This window comes from Ctenopharyngodon idella, chromosome 13, assembly GCF_019924925.1.
Source record: "Ctenopharyngodon idella isolate HZGC_01 chromosome 13, HZGC01, whole genome shotgun sequence".
In the NCBI taxonomy this organism is placed as follows: domain Eukaryota; kingdom Metazoa; phylum Chordata; class Actinopteri; order Cypriniformes; family Xenocyprididae; genus Ctenopharyngodon; species Ctenopharyngodon idella.
This window is the reverse complement of record NC_067232.1, coordinates 34,467,888-34,487,181: the sequence shown is the minus strand read 5'-3', so window position 1 is coordinate 34,487,181 and position 19,294 is coordinate 34,467,888. Positions and strand designations below refer to the sequence as shown.

The 19,294-nt window shown below is 37.9% G+C and overlaps 1 protein-coding gene across 1 annotated transcript in view; it reads right to left on the bottom strand.

Annotated features, from left to right (window-relative positions):
* LOC127524483 (synapse differentiation-inducing gene protein 1) overlaps positions 1–19,084 on the bottom strand; it is a 43,423-nt gene extending 24,339 nt beyond the window's left edge. The window contains exons 1-3 of the mRNA XM_051915997.1: positions 18,744–19,084; positions 13,626–14,247; positions 458–595 (exon numbers count right to left, since the gene is read on the bottom strand). Of these exons, the coding sequence (XP_051771957.1) occupies positions 458–595; positions 13,626–14,165 (678 nt within the window). The 5' untranslated portion in view covers positions 14,166–14,247; positions 18,744–19,084. The remainder of the gene's footprint in view (positions 1–457; positions 596–13,625; positions 14,248–18,743) is intronic.
* Between the last annotated feature and the right edge of the window lie 210 nt (positions 19,085–19,294).

Sequence of the window (19,294 nt, the reverse complement as noted above, 5' to 3'; positions counted from 1 at the left end):
TGTGGCTTATTGCTTTACTATAAAACAGAACATTCAGACTCTAAATTATGGTGTAAAATAGCCATTATACTGTACACACACTTGTGACCACACATCAATTGCAATATGTTGCTTAGTAACTGTAAACAGTCTATACTCTTCAAAAAACAGGTTCTTTATTGGCATAATTTAACATTCCATTGCACAAAAGGTTCTTTATAGTGGAAAAAGGTTTAGATTATTAAATTATTAAAATGATTAGAAAAAAATGTTTCTTTTAAAAGCTGTTCACAGAAAGGTTCTTTGTGTAGCCCAAAATTATGGTTCTTCTATGACATTGCTGCATAAAACCCTTTTGGGGTGTATAGTAGGGCTAATTGACAATATTATTAATTTATTACTATTATTATTATTAATAAATGTAACTAATTTTTGGCATTTATGTTGGCATATTAGTTAGGTGTTGAGAGCTTCTCACCTCGTGAGACAGGTAGAAAGCTGCAATTCCCAGGGGCCAGAAACAGCAGAGCATGGAGAAAACACTGAGGCCCAGGTGGTCCCTCGGAGGCATCAGGAGGAAATTGTCTTCACTCTCTGAGTCACTTGAGTACTCACTCTGCAGAAAACACACAAAACACTAAATGAATCAGATGACGAAGAGGCTTTTCATCAAACTCTCTCCATTTCACATCTCTGTCCTTCTTTTCAGAGAAAAAGAAGAACAAAAAAGTGGAATAATAATGCTAACAAGGCTGTAGGATGTCTAAGATAGTCATTCTTAAAAGGCAGTTTATAGCATTATAACATATATGAAAATAGTACTAAACTTATTAATGATATAATTATATTTATAGCCCAATTCCTTTTTTGAAATATAAACATTTACATAGTTGCTGTCATAAAAACGTGTTTTTAAGATTTATTTAAAGCTTGTAAACATGTTACGCAACATTTACCTTAGAAATTCAATTACTATAGCCCGATAGTTAGCTATATAAAAATGAATTCTAGAGAGGAGCATATGCTAAATATATGCAATATATTACATATTCATTATATTTTTACCTAACCTGTTCGTTTAAAAATCGATATTAGTCAAAATAAGAATTGATTAAAATCAAGAAATCTATATTTTCAACCCACCCCTAAAAAAAAAATGTTCTTAAAAGTCATTGTAAGCTCTTAAAGGTAGAATAACCTCCAACTTGTCTTAAATCCCTAAGGGTAAGATGTTTATTGAATTTATTGGGTTGTTTCAAATATTAAGTGTTACAAATTAAGTCTACATTTAACATGCTACATATAATACATATTAATACTAGGGATGTGCACAAGCTCTCTGAAGTGACACCATTGATCGATAATATAAACCAGTGGTGCCCAATCCTGTTCCTGGAGATCAACCTACCTGCAGAGTTCAGTTAGGTATGAAAGCCCCCCTGCATACACAAGATGCGATTACTCTAGTTGCAGACACACACATACATTGGGTTTCCATATTTTATGGGGACTTTCCATAGACATAATCATTTTTATATCTTACAATCTGTATATTATATCCCCTAAACCTAAACCTACCCATCACAGAAAACTTTCTGCATTTTTAGATTTTCAAAAAAACATCACTTAGTATGATTTATAGGCTGTTTTTCTCATGGGGACCAAAAAATGTCTCCACAAGGACAAGGATTTCAGATATTTCCATCTTTGTGGAGACATTTTGTCCCCATAACGTCTTGGTTACTGTTGTAACCTCCATTCCCTGATGGAGGGAACGAGACGTGGTGTTGAATGCTTGGGTCACTAGGAGTCACTAAGTGGGACACTAGGGATCACACTTGGGAGCCCCAAACACTTCTGATACTTCAGAAAAGGAATTTGGGAAGACACGGGAAGACACGGGGTTTACTGTCATGGAAACCTTATCGTGAACAATATACAGTATCTTACGGGTTTACAATCAGGGAATCACTACATACGGGCACCTAGCTCCAGTATACGGGCTGACCGAAAGGGCATGCATCACGAATACTGAGCCTGCTGTTGAATTAAGTATAGTGCTAAAAAGTAAGATACATCCAGGGTTTGCAGGACTTGGGAACTCACGTGGACAAAAAGTTCAAGTTATCGCCTCAAGGAAGGAGAAAGGCGCTGTATGCAAGCAGAGCACCCGGCTAGTTGCCCGCAGTTTACCTGCTCATATCTGACAACAGACCGGATGAAACTGGCTCAACCCAGAGATTGTAAAATCTCACAAAATTATTAGGTGTCACCCAGCCTGCCACTCTGCAGATGTGTGTTAGAGAGGAACTGTTGGCTAGTGCCCAGGTGGATGCAACACTCCTTGTGGAGTGTGCTCGGATTCTTAAGGGGCGGGGCTGCCTACCTGTGTTTTGCCGAATCAACTCCAGATCAGCTGGACCACCTGGGGGTGGAATCTCCACTCTCCTTGGAGAGCCACCTGCCATGAAATCGCATCCACTGCATGATTGAGCTCGCCTGGGATGCTAGTGGACCGAAGTGACTTTAGTCTTACTCCAGGGGAGGAGATGGCAGGTGAGTTGCGACATGCGATGTTAATGTAAAACAACACTGGTGGTTTATGTGCGCAACCGGTGCTGTGTTGACCGTCCAATCAACAGCTGAAACCTCCGCAGGGCCAGCAACACTGCCAACAACTTCAGGCAATTGATATGCCAGTGCAGTCGAGGTCCTATGCAAGAGCCCAAGGCTGCATGCCTGTCAGGCATGCAGCCTTGGACTTGGACACATCTTTTGTGACAACAACATGCCTGGACACTTGTTCTAGGTGAACCCCTGTCCGTAGAAATGCAAGGTCTGTCCAAGGGCTGAACATACAGCGGCAAATCGGCATGACAGCCACACGATGTGTACCATGGCGCCATACCAATCTCAGGATTCGAGTCTGATGCCAGTGTTGAAGAAGTTTCATATGCATCTTTCAGGACGTTATGTGCCCAAGGAGCCTCTGACATTGTTTCAGTGGCACCGTTGTTTTTCCTCTGAACTAATTCAGGTAATTCAACCTAACTGGGTGTGCTTGTTTGTGAGATGCACCTTTATAGTGACTGAGTCCAACTCCATCCCAAGAAAATGCTCGGCCCAGATGCTTGGCGCTGGAGAGACCTTGTTCTTTCTCAGGTTACCTGAAGCCCCAATCGCCTGAGGTGCATGAGCACCAGGTTCCTGTGTGTGCATAGATCTCGAGTGAGCTAGAATCAGCCAGTCATTAAGATAATTGAGAATGCCCACCTCCCTCAGCGGGGCGAGGGCAGCTGCTGCGACTTTCATGAAGACGCGAGGAGACGGACAGCCCGAAGGGGAGGACCTTGTACTGATACGCCTGACCCTCGAAGGCAAACCTAAGAAATGCTCTGTGTCAAGGCAAGGTAGAGACATGAAAGTATGCGTCCTTCAGGTATATTACTGCAAACTAATCCTGTTGGCAAACACATGTCAGAATGTGCTTCTGTGTCAACATCTTGAACAAGAGCCTGTGCAGGGCCAGATTCAGAACTCGCAGATCTAGGATTGGTCGTAGCCCACCGACTTTCTTTGGCACGATGAAGTAAGGGCTGTAGAAACTCTGTTTTATCTCAGCTGGAGGGACAGGCTTTATTGCGCTCTTCACCAATAGGACTGCAATTTCTGTATGCAGGACAGGGGCGTCTTTGTCTGCCACCGAGGTAAAGAGGTTGCCATTGAACCTAGGCAGGTGATTTTCTTGATAAGCCAGCGCGATGGGTTGGGAAGTGCTAACCAGGCTTCCGAACTCCGCACGAGTGGTACCAGAAGAACAACCGCATTTGACATACCTGCAGTGGGGTGGCGGAGCGTTGGCCACCATGTCGGGAAGTTGGAGTCAAGCTCTGAGCCCAGATATCAATCATCCAAACGAGAGTGCTCGGGAAAGGGTGGAGGATTCCATTCCAGCCAAAACTAACTAAACCTACCTAATCTTCAAAGGTGTACCGGGCTCAAGGCGGCATTTAAACGCTAAATTCAAGGACAATTGGCACATTTAAACCAATAGCCCGAAGTGTACCCCCGACAGAGATTTAAAATCTCTGCCCAGAATAACCTTAAAAAATAAGAAAGGCAAAATAACAAACAAGAATAACAAATAGTGCCCGAATGGAAGGATGGTAAACCCAGCTGAGAACACTCTAAATACCTGAAGTCTACTCATTTACACAGATGAACACTGAAAACGTTATACACTTACTTGTACATGTAGAAATTCGGGACGAGCCCGCAATTTTATGTCACGGCCAGCTTGTTTCAAGCATGGCTGCCAACTCTGTCATAGCCATGCAGCTAGAAGGACCAGCACGGGGAGTGGCTGAGGTGACTCTCTCTCTAACCAGAAAGGAGAGTCGCAACCGCATGTTGCCATGGCCATGTTCTCACAGTGAGGACAGGAACCATCCACGAAAGCTTTCTCAGCGTGGATACAACCCAAACACTTGAGGCAGAGATCATGGCCGTCCGAGGATGACAGGTATCGACTGCATCCAGAAACACACAGGTGGAAATGCATCTTTAAAAAGATACTCTCCTTCTCTGCTTTGCTCTTTTAAGCTGAAGCGCCCAGGAGAAGCTCTGACTACACTTATCTGTGCATGGGTGGAGAGAACGCTGCAATGCGCCGTAACACCAGCCAGTAGAGGTGAATGGAAATGAGCGTCTTTGTTGACATCCACTTGGCTCCGAAGAACAAATATGAAGCGGATGCACGCCAGCTCCTTTTATACCTGTATGTCCGGTGGAGTGGCGCATGCAAATTCCACTCGTCAATTTTCATTGGTCTTTTCTGAAGTATCAGTGATGAGATGTTTGGGGCTCCCAAGAGCGACCCATAGTGTCAGCATTCAACACCATGTCGAAGTGACTGACAGGGAATGTAGGTAATACCTGAACCACACACACACACCCAGGATACATTAGTTCTAGAGAAGAGAGCGCAAAAAGACGGAACACAAATGAAGGTAACAGCTCAATTTTGAGACAGGCTCTTTAAAAATAACTAGTTAAAATAAAAAGCATGACACCAAGTGCAGAACTTTGTTTTTTCAAGAGTCGCACTTCCTGTAAGAAGACTATTGTGAATCTGGTCCCAGATTGCATTCAGACAGACTTCTATGTAATGCCCATGACCAATCAATTTACAGTAGGAAAAAGTCATTGTTTTCTACTAGAATATTCTGTTTCACTTTGAGGTATGTCATATTATAGAAGTAAAATAGATTGTAAATGCAGCATCATGTTGACTTTTTTTTAATTATTATTACTATATATTTTTACTAAGCTGCAGTACATTTGTAGCTTAATATGGAAATAAAAAAAAACTGACAACAGAAACGGCACAATTTCAACTCTGAATGCTTTAGTAATTGAAGGCTATGATTTGGAAATTAAAATGTACCTTTGTAAATGGCTATTTATGAAACTTTTCAGATAGGCCTGTATTAAAGACTGAAGCCACAATGCATGCAACATTTGATGTCAAGGTTGTTTTCACCACATCCTCTAGTTTTAATGAGGTTTTGGTCATCAACTAGCATACAAAGAATATTTTTTGAGGAGCTTTACCTCTTAGAAACTGAAGGCCACAACACTGGATGACATGTTTTTGGGTATTGTATTAATCACAGCAATATTTTATGAGGAGATTTACCTCATAGAAACTGAAGGCCACAACACTGGATGACATGTTCTTGGGTATGTACAGTATTAATCACAGCTTGAATGTGTCAGTGGTGTGTAGATGGATGTTTCCTTTTTCACCTTATTTACTACGCACAAGGGCATAAACAGCTTGCACAACCTGCTTCTCTTGTGACCCATTTGCACCAAAATGCCCTCTGCATATGTTAACACATATGGGGCAGAGTGAACTGTTCTCACACAGTCTCAAGAAAGATGGGTGGATACTACATCAGCCAGAGTATACTCATATGGGATTTACATGAATCCTACTCTGCTTAATCCTTAAACCATTTTGTCTCCTAATCCTGAAATGTGACATTCTTAGATGCTAATCTTTTACAGATAAAACTAATGTCCAAATAATGCCCATATTGCAGATCTTCACAGAAGAAGGTCTAGCTTATCTCATTTTTAACATGTTGAAATGAAAATTTTCTGCATTTGGTAAGCTGAGCTTTTTTAATATTTAAATATTCACTATTTTAAATGAATTCCTAACAATCAAAACTTTTTGATTAAAAAGTGCACGGATAAATCATTTATAGTAAGCACTGCAATGTTCCAAAAAAAAAAAAAAAAAAAAGTTAATTTTGATTCATGGTGATTCATTTTGTTTTTACGGTGACTTTAAGGGCTCCCTTTAGTAGCCAAAATAGGTGGTTTAACATTTGAAAATTAGAATTTTTTACAATTTGTAAAAAAATTCAGACAGCCATAAATAATATCTTTGTAATTTTACAGTTGCACTTCAAAATAAATTAATTATTATTATTATAGATACATTGATATAAAATCACAAGTGTTTTGGTCAAATTGTGGAGACCTACTGTTATGTATTCCCTGGCTTTGTGTTTCGTGTGTTTTGTTTATTGGATTTTTAGGTAGCATTTTACCCCTGTTTCTGTTCCTGTTTCCTGTTCTGTGTGCCATTTTTGTAGTCCTTTGTAGTTTTTCGAGTTTTTCTTGTGTTCCTTGTAGAGTCCTTACATGGGTGTTTTGTTGGTGTGCTCATTCTTTTTTCTCTGGTTTTCTAGTTTCCGTGTTTGTTTTGTTTTGTTATTTATAGTCTGTTCAATAAAATAACTGAATTTGGATCCAGCTCTCCTTTGTTTTTGAGTTCACCAAGCATTGATGGCTTGACCAAATAATGGATCCAGTAATCCATTTAATTAGGCTCTGTCAAGGCAACCATTCCCTCGAGGACCACACCACAGACTTTTTGGACATTGTGTATCTTACAGACTTCCCAGACTTTGCCCTCATTTACTTTTTTTGCAACAGACTCAATAATCATTTCCAATCCAAACTCATCCATGATGGTCCTCGAGGGTCACTGGCTGAGTTTCCGGACTATGCACTGCAGTTGAGTGGTTCCTACTTCACTGTGGGGGAGGACTCTTCCCCTAAACACTTCTTTGGGGGGGGGCCTATGTGCCTCAAGCTCCGGTGGCCACTCAAGTCCGATGGTCCCAAGTCCAGTGGTCACAGAGCATTCAAGTCCGGTGGTCCCAGGTCCAGTGGTCCCAGCACATCCAAGTCTTTTGGTCCAAAGTCTGGTGGTCTTAGCTCTTCCACATCCAGTGGTCCTGGAGGTCCTACTGCTACTGGCTGCACTTCCTGTAATGGTAGTAGCATCTTATGTGTTAATGGCATCTTATGTGTTTGGGCCGCACACACGTCTACAGCTCCTCTAGTGGCGGCATCCGCTACAGCTCCTCCTGAGGTGCCTGTGTCTGCTTGTGAACCCTCGATCTGTCTTGTAACGGCCAAGGAAATTGTCACTGAGCTCTCTGCCTGCTCTGACATGGCCAAGAAGGCCACCTTTGAACTCTGTGCCTGCTCTGTCACGACCACGGAGGTCGTCCCTGAACTTTCTGTCTGCCCTGACATGACCACGGAGGTTGTCTATGAACTCTCTGCCTGTCTGGTAATGGCAGAGGAAGCCGTCCTGGAACTCTGTTTGCTCTGACACAGTCATTGGCCAAGGAGGCCTTCTCCAAGCCCTCTGCAACGGCCACAGAGGCCATTTGTAATCTCTCTGTGCTTTCTATTACAGTTCCGTTGTGGTGGTCGTCTGATTCACCGTGGTGGTCTTCTGCTCCGCCGTGGGGATCTTCAGTCCCATCTACTTGATTAGTTTTCTACTTGATTGGTTCTGTGATCATTCCCAGGTGTGTCTGTGTATCTAGTATTTATACTCCAGTGTTTCTTGTGTTCCTTGTCAAGTCTAGTCCTTACATGGGTGTTTTGTTGGTGTGCTCATTCTTTTTTTCTCTGGTTTTCTAGTTCCTGTGTTTGTTTTGTTTTGTTATTCATAACCTGTTCAATAAAGCTCTCCTTTGTTTCACCTAGCATTACACAAACAAAACAAGCACAACAAACCTGGAGCTTTTTTATCACAATTTTTAATAAATACTGATTACAGTACTACTCATGATGTGATGTTTGCCCAAGAGGCCTACCTAATGAGAGTCAATCGTTGCATGACACAACTTTTTGAAGTTGTCATTTTATGCAACTGGCCAAATGTTTTTTTTTCTTTCTTTTTTTCACATGTAAGCCAAGCAGAATGACTCTTTAAATGACTTTAACGGGGAAAAAAGTCAATATAATAATTAGCTATTTCCAATTAATTTTCGTGTGAAATTTTTTGTGAAATTCACAAACACACAAAAAGGTTATATTTTTTTATTTGTGAAACACAATGCATGTTCCGTAACCCCTGTGAATCAATATTATTACAGAGACAATTCATGCTATATTATAATAGTCTTAGTTAAAAGCTACATTTCAACTGTAGTCCCTAATATGAGGCAGTGTGTAGAAATTAAATGACAAATGGAATTTAATAGTCCTTTGATAGCATCACCTGGGTACACCATATTTCTAATTACGCAAATACATCTAATGTAAAACGAGCAGTTGCCAAGTTCCAGTCCAGCCTCATCGACAAACTTCAGTACATATCTTGCAAGATCTCATTTGCTCAAATTGGCTTTAGCTGTGAAGTGGCAAGTTGCTCTGATAACCTGGCACATCTTCTTTCAAACAGCGTGTCATATGAAGCAACGTGTGCGAGGACGTAATGGTGCAACAGATTGAGAAGTGTGTCTGCATAATAGGAATGTCAAGTGTTCCATTAATTTGATTTCAAATTGAATTTCAAAAAGGCCAGAGGATATTCTGAAGGCTGCGATTATGAAAGGAGGCATGATTGAGTTCTCTCTGCAGGTAAGAAAGCAGCAGATATAAATTCCTTTAAAAAAAAAAAAAACAGCTATGCACTCGTGAAGGAAATAAGGGAAAGTGTTACATGAGTCGTCGGAGTGGCTGTGCATGCTGTCCTGTGCTGTATGATGTGATGTTTTTATTCAGGACAATGCAATCAGATTTTCATTCCCCACGTTTCACTGATTAATCTCTTCATAAATTACATTTTTGATTAGCCGATTATGGAACACCCAAAAGAGATAGAGTGTCTGTAGAGGTTTATGCAGTTTACTCAACTATAATTGAGCTATCACAATATGCTGCAAGCAAAAGTCACATGCTCTGACTTTTTTCTCTAAAATTCATATTCCATGAGAATTTAAAAAAAAGAATCTGTTGTGAGTAAAAATTTTCCATTACAACATAAAAGGTATAGGCCACACTACAGACATAACCACTTTAAAGTTCACACGTACCCTGTACGCTGTTTTTTTCCATGGAAGACAAAGGGCAAATTTTTAATCTTCAAACAGCTCTTTTCCATACAATGACCATTCAAATTTTAATTCAAATTAAAATTCTGGCAGATACAGGTCATTATTTTCATGTTATTAAAGGGGACCGACACTGCAAAAAAAAAATGCTTTTCTTACTTAGTATTATTGCCTTGTTTCCAGTCCAAATATCTAAAAATTCTTAGATGCTTTTACTAAATAAGTAAAATGACATTAGATATTTTTTCTTGTTTTCTGGAAAAAAATAAAAAAATAAAAAATGAAGTGAGTTTTTGCTTAAAACAAGCAAAAATTGTCTGCCAATGGGGGTAAGAAAAATTATCTTGTTTCTGTTTGAAATCTTGATTATTTACCTCATTGGCATTTTGATTTTTTTCCAGCAAACAAGAAAAAATACCTCTTATCTCATTTTACTTATAGTAAAAGCATCTGGATTTAAGAATTTTTAGATATTTAGACTGGAAACAAGACAAAAATACTAAATAAGAAAAGCATTTTTTGCAGTGTATGCCCTTTTACAAAGTCTTGATTTAGTTTTTGGGGTCTACTAGAATAGATTTTCATGCTTGAATGTTAAAAAAAACATATTACTTTTACATATTTTACATTATTTCAGCACCGTTCTTCTCAGTCTTTCAGTAACACTCTATTTAGTTCTCTATGAAGCCCCTCCTTCCGAAAAACACAATTTGCTCTAATTGGTCGGCTGGACCAGTGTGTTGTGATTGGCCAACTGCTTTGAGCGGATTTCGAGAATGTCATGTCCCTTACCATAACTGCAAGTTTCTGCATCTCTTAGACATGGTGACAACACGATACTAACTCAACCAGGCTCCGCCCCCCTTTTTTTCCATATGCAGGAAATATTTAAATGAGGAACATTGTAACGTGTTCGATCCTGGAGGAAAACCTGGGGGGAAAAAAATCAGTGCTTTCTGATATAGAGAATAACTCCCTTTGGAGTGACTTTGTGCTTTGTAAATTTTGCAGACCCTTTTCATGTTCAAACAGCAACAACACACAAAAACACAGAATTTTCATTTTTAATTCATTCACTGCATGATCAGATAAGGCTTTTTTGGAGGTCACGTAATTGACAACAAAGTGAACTTGATAAGAGACAGTCCACAACACATCTGCATGTTTGGCTGTGCTCTGCAGTGCCCACTTGTGCAGGGCTCTGTGAAGCTGCACATCGGCCTCAGAACAGGTGGCGCAAACAGGCGGGCAGCAGCAGGAAACTGGCTGTCCAGACCAGCTCTCTTTACGCTCTCTACACCCTTCTGATCAGCCTCTCTCTCTCTCTCTCTCCCAGTCATCTGGCAAGAGCTCCAGACACATGCTCTTGCAAAGATCAGCAGCACCATATGACAGGATGGTGATAAATTAGGGGCAAAGACAGAGCTCACACCTTCCTTATAGCACAGGACAAAAGTATGATTCACATGGATTACAAACAAAATATTTTTGTGATGCATAAATTAATTGAAAAGACTGAAACATTTGGCCAGTTTAGCAAACAGTTGGCTCTGTTCCAAAACCTAGTGAGCTGCCTACGTAGGCAGTATTGTTAACCCTGGTTTATGTGTAAGGGTGCGCATGCAAAAAAGTGACGTATATGATTATGTAATCACAGCACTTCTGGTAATGCGCATTGGCCCCCCTCAAGGCTTTGTACGGTCATGCAAACTTCAAAGTTAGTGCTTCAATTCCTCTTACTTATTTAAAAAAGCCCTGCTCATTATCTCCCTTGCAAGCACTGGTATTTATTGGTTTGCAGTAGGGGTGGGAATCGCCAGAGGCCCCACAATATGATATAATCATAATACTTAAGCCAAAATATGATATTATTGCAATTTTAAATATTTTGCGGCATGCTGAGTGTTGCAATAACATTGTGATTTATTACCTTTTTTTCAACTGCAAATATCCCCAAAGGAAGACTTTGTCCACACATATTTTTATCTAATAAGATACAGTTTTCAGTCTGTTAATTTCACATCCATCTCCTTCATCTCTTCCTTGTTCAATATTTTCCTTCCTTGTATTTTAGACATATTTTTAATAGAAATTACAAAAATGTTAGCACAATTCAATGTTTTCACACTCAATTCAATGCATTTGCTTTTACAATAAATATTGTTTTAAGCAGTTTTACAAAGAGCAACCTTACTAAAGCCTGGCGTAGATGATATGATTTTTGCTGTCGTAATTATGTAATTGATATAACGATTCTAATTGCGAGTGAAAGTTTAGTTGCATCGCAGCATGCGGCTGGCTTGCATTTGCTTGTTAAATTAGCATGTTTAATTAACATGTAAACATGGATCGACCTGTTCAGAAATATGCAAGAACGTGCTACCCGTACACACAGCTCACTGCGCGCGTTTTTTCACCTGGGCTGGGCTTGATTGCTTTATTTTTTTAATAAAAAAAAATTCTATTTTTGGCAAATGTAAAGGCCTTTACCACCAAAAGTTCAAATGCAAAAGGAAATGCAAATTTACGTCTGTACAGTAGAGGGTGCAGCTCAAACAAACCTTTCAGCTGTGCTGCCATTCTGGATTGCAGAAAAACAGGATGCACTTATGCAATAAAAAAAAAAAAAAGAAAAAAAAAAAGTGATGTTTATCTAAAGTAATTTTAGCTTATTAGTATGGTTGAATTGGATCATCAAAGGTCAGTAGCGAAGACTTGGTTAATAAAATGAAATTAAATACATAAAGTATATTTTTAATATTTAACTATGTGTAATATTCAGCCTTTACATTTCACTGTTTTTATTCATTTTGAGGAAAACTGAATCTGTGCAAGTGAGATGATTAAAAAACATGCTCACATTTAGTCTAGAACTACAATAACCATCATGTTTACACACAATGACTTACTCCCGAGTTCTCTCAAAATGGGGACAGAAGAGGCATCAAGTTAACTTGCGTTACTTATTTGAAAAAGTAAGTCAGATATTTTGTTGTAAATTTAAAAGTGATACATTACTTTATTAAATACTTGAAAAAAGTAATCTGTTTATGTAACTCGCATTACTTGTAATGTGTTACCCCCAACACTGATTATAAGCGTGGATCTTCGATAAAATTATGCACAATACTCGCAATCGTGAGCTGAAATTCACTCCCTGAAAATATCAAAACTTGGTGTTCGTGTATCGATACAATACCTCCACAAAAAAATATCACAATACTATGCTGTAACGATATTTCCCCCCACCCCTAGGGTGCGTCTCAATCAGTTCCCTAGCTCAGTAGTCAGGGCACAGATCAGGGAGTTGGCCATTTTAAGTGCTGTCTCAGTTGCAACATCCTTCCAGTGCACTGAAACATTTGCTCCCTAAAAAGTCCCACAATGCACCGTAAAAACCAGGGAGCATCAATGCTCACTATGTTCTCTTAACGGATGAATTGAAAGCGCAAAACAAATCATGCGAGCCAAATCCCACCACATAATGACAAGATGTTTTTTAAAATACAACCCATTATTTATATGTCAGCATAAACATATCGCTAGACAGGTAATGAACATTAATCTAGTTAACATGCTTATAACATGCAACATGTGCCAACCATCTTCCCAAACTTGTAATGTGAAGCGCCTTGTCACGATCAGTCTTAGTTTTGGTTTCAACTTAAATAAACCATAAACTGGCTGTTGTCAACAAAAGAGAAGCTTTAAAGTTTTACTTGTTGGTTTAACGTCTGAAAATGAAAAAATAAGACAGCCATAAATATTAGTACTGTAATTTTACAGTGCAACTGTAAAATAAAATTAGTGTTATATTATTTTTCATAAATACTCAATTTTTTTACATTTATAGTGAAATATTACAATATTCTTTGTTTTTATTTAGTGAGAAAAATAATCCTAATAAGAAAATAGTAATAATTATAAAAATAATTATTATTATAGTTACATCAATACATAATCACAAATGTTTTGGCAAAACTGTGCAGACATACAAACAAGCACAGCAAACATAGAGCTTTTTTTATTATCATATTTTAACTCATAATCACATTTTTTTGATCAGAAAAATCCAATTAGACATTTTTTCCCCAAATCGCACAGCCCTACCATTGACTTTCATTGTAAGAAGAAAGGAAAGGTTTGGAACGACATGAGGGTGAGTAACTGGGTGAAGCATATTTAAAAGTGTAATAGTATGCAATCTCTCACCTCGAGTTCTTGAAATTCATCATCATCTTCATCTACATCATAGGAGAGTGTCTGGATCTTGGCGTCTTCCATAGAGAGATCTAGAAGCCTGCTGTCAGCGAACAGAATTCCATCTTTTGTGACAGATGAGCCAGACGAGGCAGGGGTCATTTCCTCAATGAAGGTGGTCTCGCAGCAGTCCCCTCCCTCTCCCCATGCTCTCAACACGCTCTCGGGGTAGAGAATGAGGTTGGGCCTGTAGTAAGGGTCTATAGCCTGGGGAAGGGTGCTGGGGTTGAGCAACTGTGGGGGTCCTCTACCATCCGGTGTCCCATTTTTGTCCTTGGACACCACATGGCCCTGGTACTGTGGGGCAGAATAGACTGACACCAGTCCTTCCTTAGTCTCCACCATTAAGTTGTGGGTATTGATCAAACCATTACGTTTGCAACATTCATGTCCCAAGTCCGCACTCCCTGCTAATGGGGTCTTCCCTTGAGTAAGATGGTCTTTCTCATCTGCCACTCCTGTTTCTAGTCGTGTTCGCGCCCCTTTCTCCATGCTGGTCTGGTGGTGTGGAGGAAGGCTTGCCTCATGAATGGCTTTGTGGAGGCATGAGGTTCAAGAGTCACTTGCCTTTCTCCTGCAAGAATCCACATCACCAATGGTTATAAAACTGTGATGGAAGAATTTGATGTCACACACTTCAACAAATGTCAGAGTTTAATGGAATAATGAATATTGGTGAATGGATGTATCTCTCAAAAGCAATTTTTTTCATGTACCTCCCTAATTCTCATTACATTAAAAATTCTGTACAATGAAAAATAATTTCTAATGACTGTCAAATGTAAATATAATATAATAAAATGGAAGTACAACAACAATCTAATGAGTATCCCCAATGACAATTACAGGCATTACAAATATATATATATATATATATATATATATATATAAACTCCACATGCATGACTGTAATGAGAATTTAGCTGAAAATGTGCTTAACTATTATGAAAAGTTTAATGATTAATTTTTTTAATGGTGTTAAATCAGGCTTAATTTTATGTATACAGTTTGAGCTCAAAAAATGTTTTGCAGAAAAACATAATTTGTAAGATTCAAATAAAAACAATTCGTCTTTTTAAAAAAATAATAATAATAATAATCTTAATTGAAATAGAATTAAATATTTTTATATTTTGACCAAACTAAATGTAATCTTTTTTATAATTAATTTTTCAGATGAATATAGAAAATTCATGACCATGATGATAGACACATTTCTGATATTCTCAGACTGTCAGAGATTAGTATAGTCTTCAATACCAACTCTGTTTGTTTTTTTCTCTGAACTCTTAAAATATCCCTTGTATTGTTGTTTCTAAATCATCTGAATGTTGGTTACTCTTATAAAATGCATGTCTAGGCCATCAATTTGCAGAGCTCTGCACCACCGCATTATCTAAAACCCTACAGCCAGGTTGCCGGATACACAAACTTTCTTTTCTGCTAAGTTCAGCAGTGTGCCGAATAAAAGCTGTGTCTATTGCTGGAGGCACCTAATGGGTACATAGCATCCTAATCTGATTTAGAGTCTTCTGCCATGAGCACAGAAAAATCCATCACACCATCAGCAATGTCCTGTAAGCATTTAGATGCTTCGGTGGTACTGTAAAGTGTAGGAACTCTAATACCTGATCTTAGCACTTTGTCCCTCAGATTTTACACTGTTTACAGTGTTTTAGATACGCTAAAGAGCACTGGATTCCCTCCAAGGACACGTACATCAGTTTAACAGGTGTGAAAACATCAATAACATTAAAGACTCCAGGAATAAAACATTAAATACTAGTGATAGACTGATATATCGGCCAGGCCATTTAATTGTACAATATTTTGCTGTTTTCAGACGGAAGTGTTTATCTCACCACTTGTCAGTTCCGAAATCTACTGACAGCTTTGTCAATTGATAATAAACATTTTCTGTTTTTGTTTTAGTGGAGTTTGAGTAAATGTTGTGTAAGATAAGCTTTCTTTTCAGTTCAGCAAATTTGTGTACAACTCATTTTCTGATTCTTAACTGTATGTTATATCAGCCACCCTGCCTTATAGATATCCACATCGGCCATTGAAAATCCCACATATGTTGACTACTGTATCAAATGCATAATTCAAACAAACCATGTTAGTCTGGTATAAGCCTCTCAGAGTTGTAATTATAAAACTTTCAAAAAAAATATTGGTCAACAAAATTCACAAAGTAAATAAAAATGTCTTGTCGGTAGACTTTTGAACAGATATGAGGAGCAGGTTTCTGAAAGTGAGTAACTCCATATTTTCTAGGGTTGTGTATCGATTTCAAAAACAATCGATTACTGATTGAGTTGGGTAATTAACATGTTCCTCCAATCTTTAAAAAAATAGAACTGAAAACAGTTGGTTACACATTTGATATAGAGTACAATGGGGCTAAAGGTGCACCGTGGTAAAAGGCGCATTTGATTATATTCTCTTCTAAACCACTAGATGGCAAAAAAACCTTCCATAGCACTTTCCAAAACATCCGCTTTTCAAGATGCATGTGGAAATTTGGCTGATCCTTGACATGATCGCGGGCAGCAGCGCAAAGTTGATTCTTTGCTGTTTTGGTTTTTAAAAATTTTGTAGATTTATGTAGCAAATGAGAATCGCTAAAATTATTGAATATATTTTTTTTAGACAAAGGTCTTGTTAATGATTTTCACTTTTTTTCAATGTAATCAAAGCAACAGTTTTTCAATAACAGAAGGATATGTAAAAGTATGGTATTTAGGGTAAAATGCACACCTGCTGTTGGGACAAAAGAATAATAATTAACATGAAAATAAACAGCTGGCTGACTTTTCCATTTGTTGACATGTTTAGATTCAATGATAAATTCCATATATTATATCATATACCACCTTAGAGATAATCACCATATTTAATGAAACCATCATATTTAAAAATATGATATTAATCATATCATATAATAAAATATAATTTATTGTTACTACTGTAAATCTTTATTAAATTATTTTGGGATCTCCAATGCTTTCAGAATCTTTATCTTTTAAATAATTTGTTTCTGTATTTTTAAAATAAATTTTTATATTAACATATTTTAATGACAGTATATGTACTGAACAAAAATAAACAGAAAAGAGTACAAACTTTGCTAAAGTGATTGTTTTGAACAAGTACTAACTTAGACATTATTAAAGACATTATTTTAGCTAAAGTATGTGTATCAATACTGTGTGCCTTTTGCCCCATGCTGGTTTTGCCCCATGCTGTGTCTGTAAAAAGGTTAAAGGATTTTTAAACAAACGAACCACCTTTTATGATTTATTTTCACACAAAATATGTTGCTCCATCAATGTTCAATAAAAACATATATATTTTTTCTGCAATCATACACTATGGGAGTAGTGAAAAGCACATTTTTCTTAAGGTGTGCCTTTTAGCCCCATTGTAAAAGGATTAACGAAAAACGGAAAGAGGACTCTTTTTTTGTTTTGTTTCCCCGTTGTTTCGGAAAATGATATTTTGGCTCACTTCTCATTTTTCCTTTGTGGTTTACAAATTGGTTAATGGCTTCGCTATTTCATTCATACATGTGGGCGGCACTGAAACGGCCCTTTCACTTGATAGGCCAAACCGCTCCGTCTTCAGTATGGCCTTAAAGGGTTAGTTCACCCAAAAATGACTAACCCTCATGTTGTTCCAAACCCGTAAGACTTTTATTCATCTTCTGAATACAAGTGAAGATATTTCTGATGAAATCTGAGAGATTTCTGTCCCTCCATTGACAGGCTACACAACCACCAAGAAAGGTAGAAAAGACATCATTAAAGTAATCCATGTGACTCCAATGGTTTAACCTCAGAAGTGACGAGTACGCTTTGTTTGTGCAAAAACACACAATTTACCATTTTAATTTACAAAATATTAATCTCCAACATGCAAAAAAGATCTTTATTTGTGTTCCGAAGATGAACAAATGTCTTACGAATGTGCAACGACATGAGGGTGAGTAATTAATGACAGAATTTTCAATTTTGGGTGAACCCTTTAATTCTGTCAGGCACATAATTAGTGCTGCTGCCTATAATATACTGACACAGAGTTTGGTGTATTATTTATTATTTCTATATTTAAGAGCCATGTATGCTTTTTGTACATTAGAGGTGAAGCTTTGCAGCAGCACTAATATATGCCCAGCAATATATTTCTGCTTCAAATGTCATGTGTAGTTAACAGTAAGTAGTGGTTACTATTATAATTAGTTAAACTCCATGGCGCTGTTGTACAGAAATCACAGCACAAGGCCGTGATTATTCAGTACAACAGCACTCTTACTAGTGTGGTGAGCTTGATTATTATTTTTATTAGCATGAAAAGCACTCCCACTCGTTGAAATTACATTTTTAAATCCATTTTTTTTTTCCTATAATGGAACACTTGGTTCTCTACGTAATTCACTACTGTTTTCATTAATACAGTTTGTTTGGATTTGAACTATTATTTCTCAAACACTTAATTCAATTTCATTTCATAACTACAAAATCATGTTCTCAAACCAAAACATGAATCTTAAGCAAATAAAGCACTTCAAGTCTGCAAGACAAGTCAATTTTGAACATTCAAAGCAAACAAAAACAGCTCTGTGTCCGGCAGCTGTTCATGAAGACCAATCCGACTGACACAAAAAAACATGATTAGATGATTTGTAAATATGCCATAAATGTAATGGCTTGTAAATATGTCATAACCAACATAAATGACCACATAAATGCAAGTTTAATTATTTAATGAGTATGATCCTCCACCATCTCTGATTATGATTAATTACTGTAGCAGATCAAAATATATGAGAGTATTTGATCTGCTACAGTCATTAATCAATCAACCTGCGCATCAAGTGATCTCTGCCGTGTGGTCCTATATGCGTAAAATGCACCAGTGCAAGAGAGAGATCAAGGGTGAATTGAGACAAACAACAGACAAGGAGAAAGGTTTCTGTTGCCAGGCTTCAGAAAGCCTGTGATGCACTGATGTCATCTTGGTGCAATCATTCATTTGCTGTACAAGTTCGTGATCAGACTGGTAACTTACCTTGCAAGGTGAGCTGGTATAGCAGTCAGTAAACGTTCGTCTGAACGACGAATAATTTCCGCTGAAATGCTCGTGTATCCTTTCACAATGTTATTTTTGGAGCAGAGTGATAAATAAAAGTCCAAAGTGTCCAGTTTTTGTCCGCGTTGCGAAAAGTCATCTATTAAGAATGTGGAAAAAAATTCACCAGCAAAAACCTTTCATACGGACACGATGTCGATTATACTGCATCTTGCCAGCCGTTTTAATACGACTGCGGTAAGACTAGTTAAAAAGCGAAACGACACGCTGAGATTGTTGATGTCCAAGCACTATAATGCACTTGCTTTCTCCTCATCTGCGGTCTTTATATGGATGAGCTCGAGTTCCCCTGGGTCCTAAAGATCGTAACTAACATGAGTCAGGACAGACACAAGCCTATATGTATTTATTTATTTAATTCAAGTTTAAATTAGGTAACATTTCTATAATATATGGTTATATAGTGACAGCTAAAGGGTGTTGTATTGGCCAGCAGTTGAGTGACTATTCACAGTACATCAAGTCTTTAA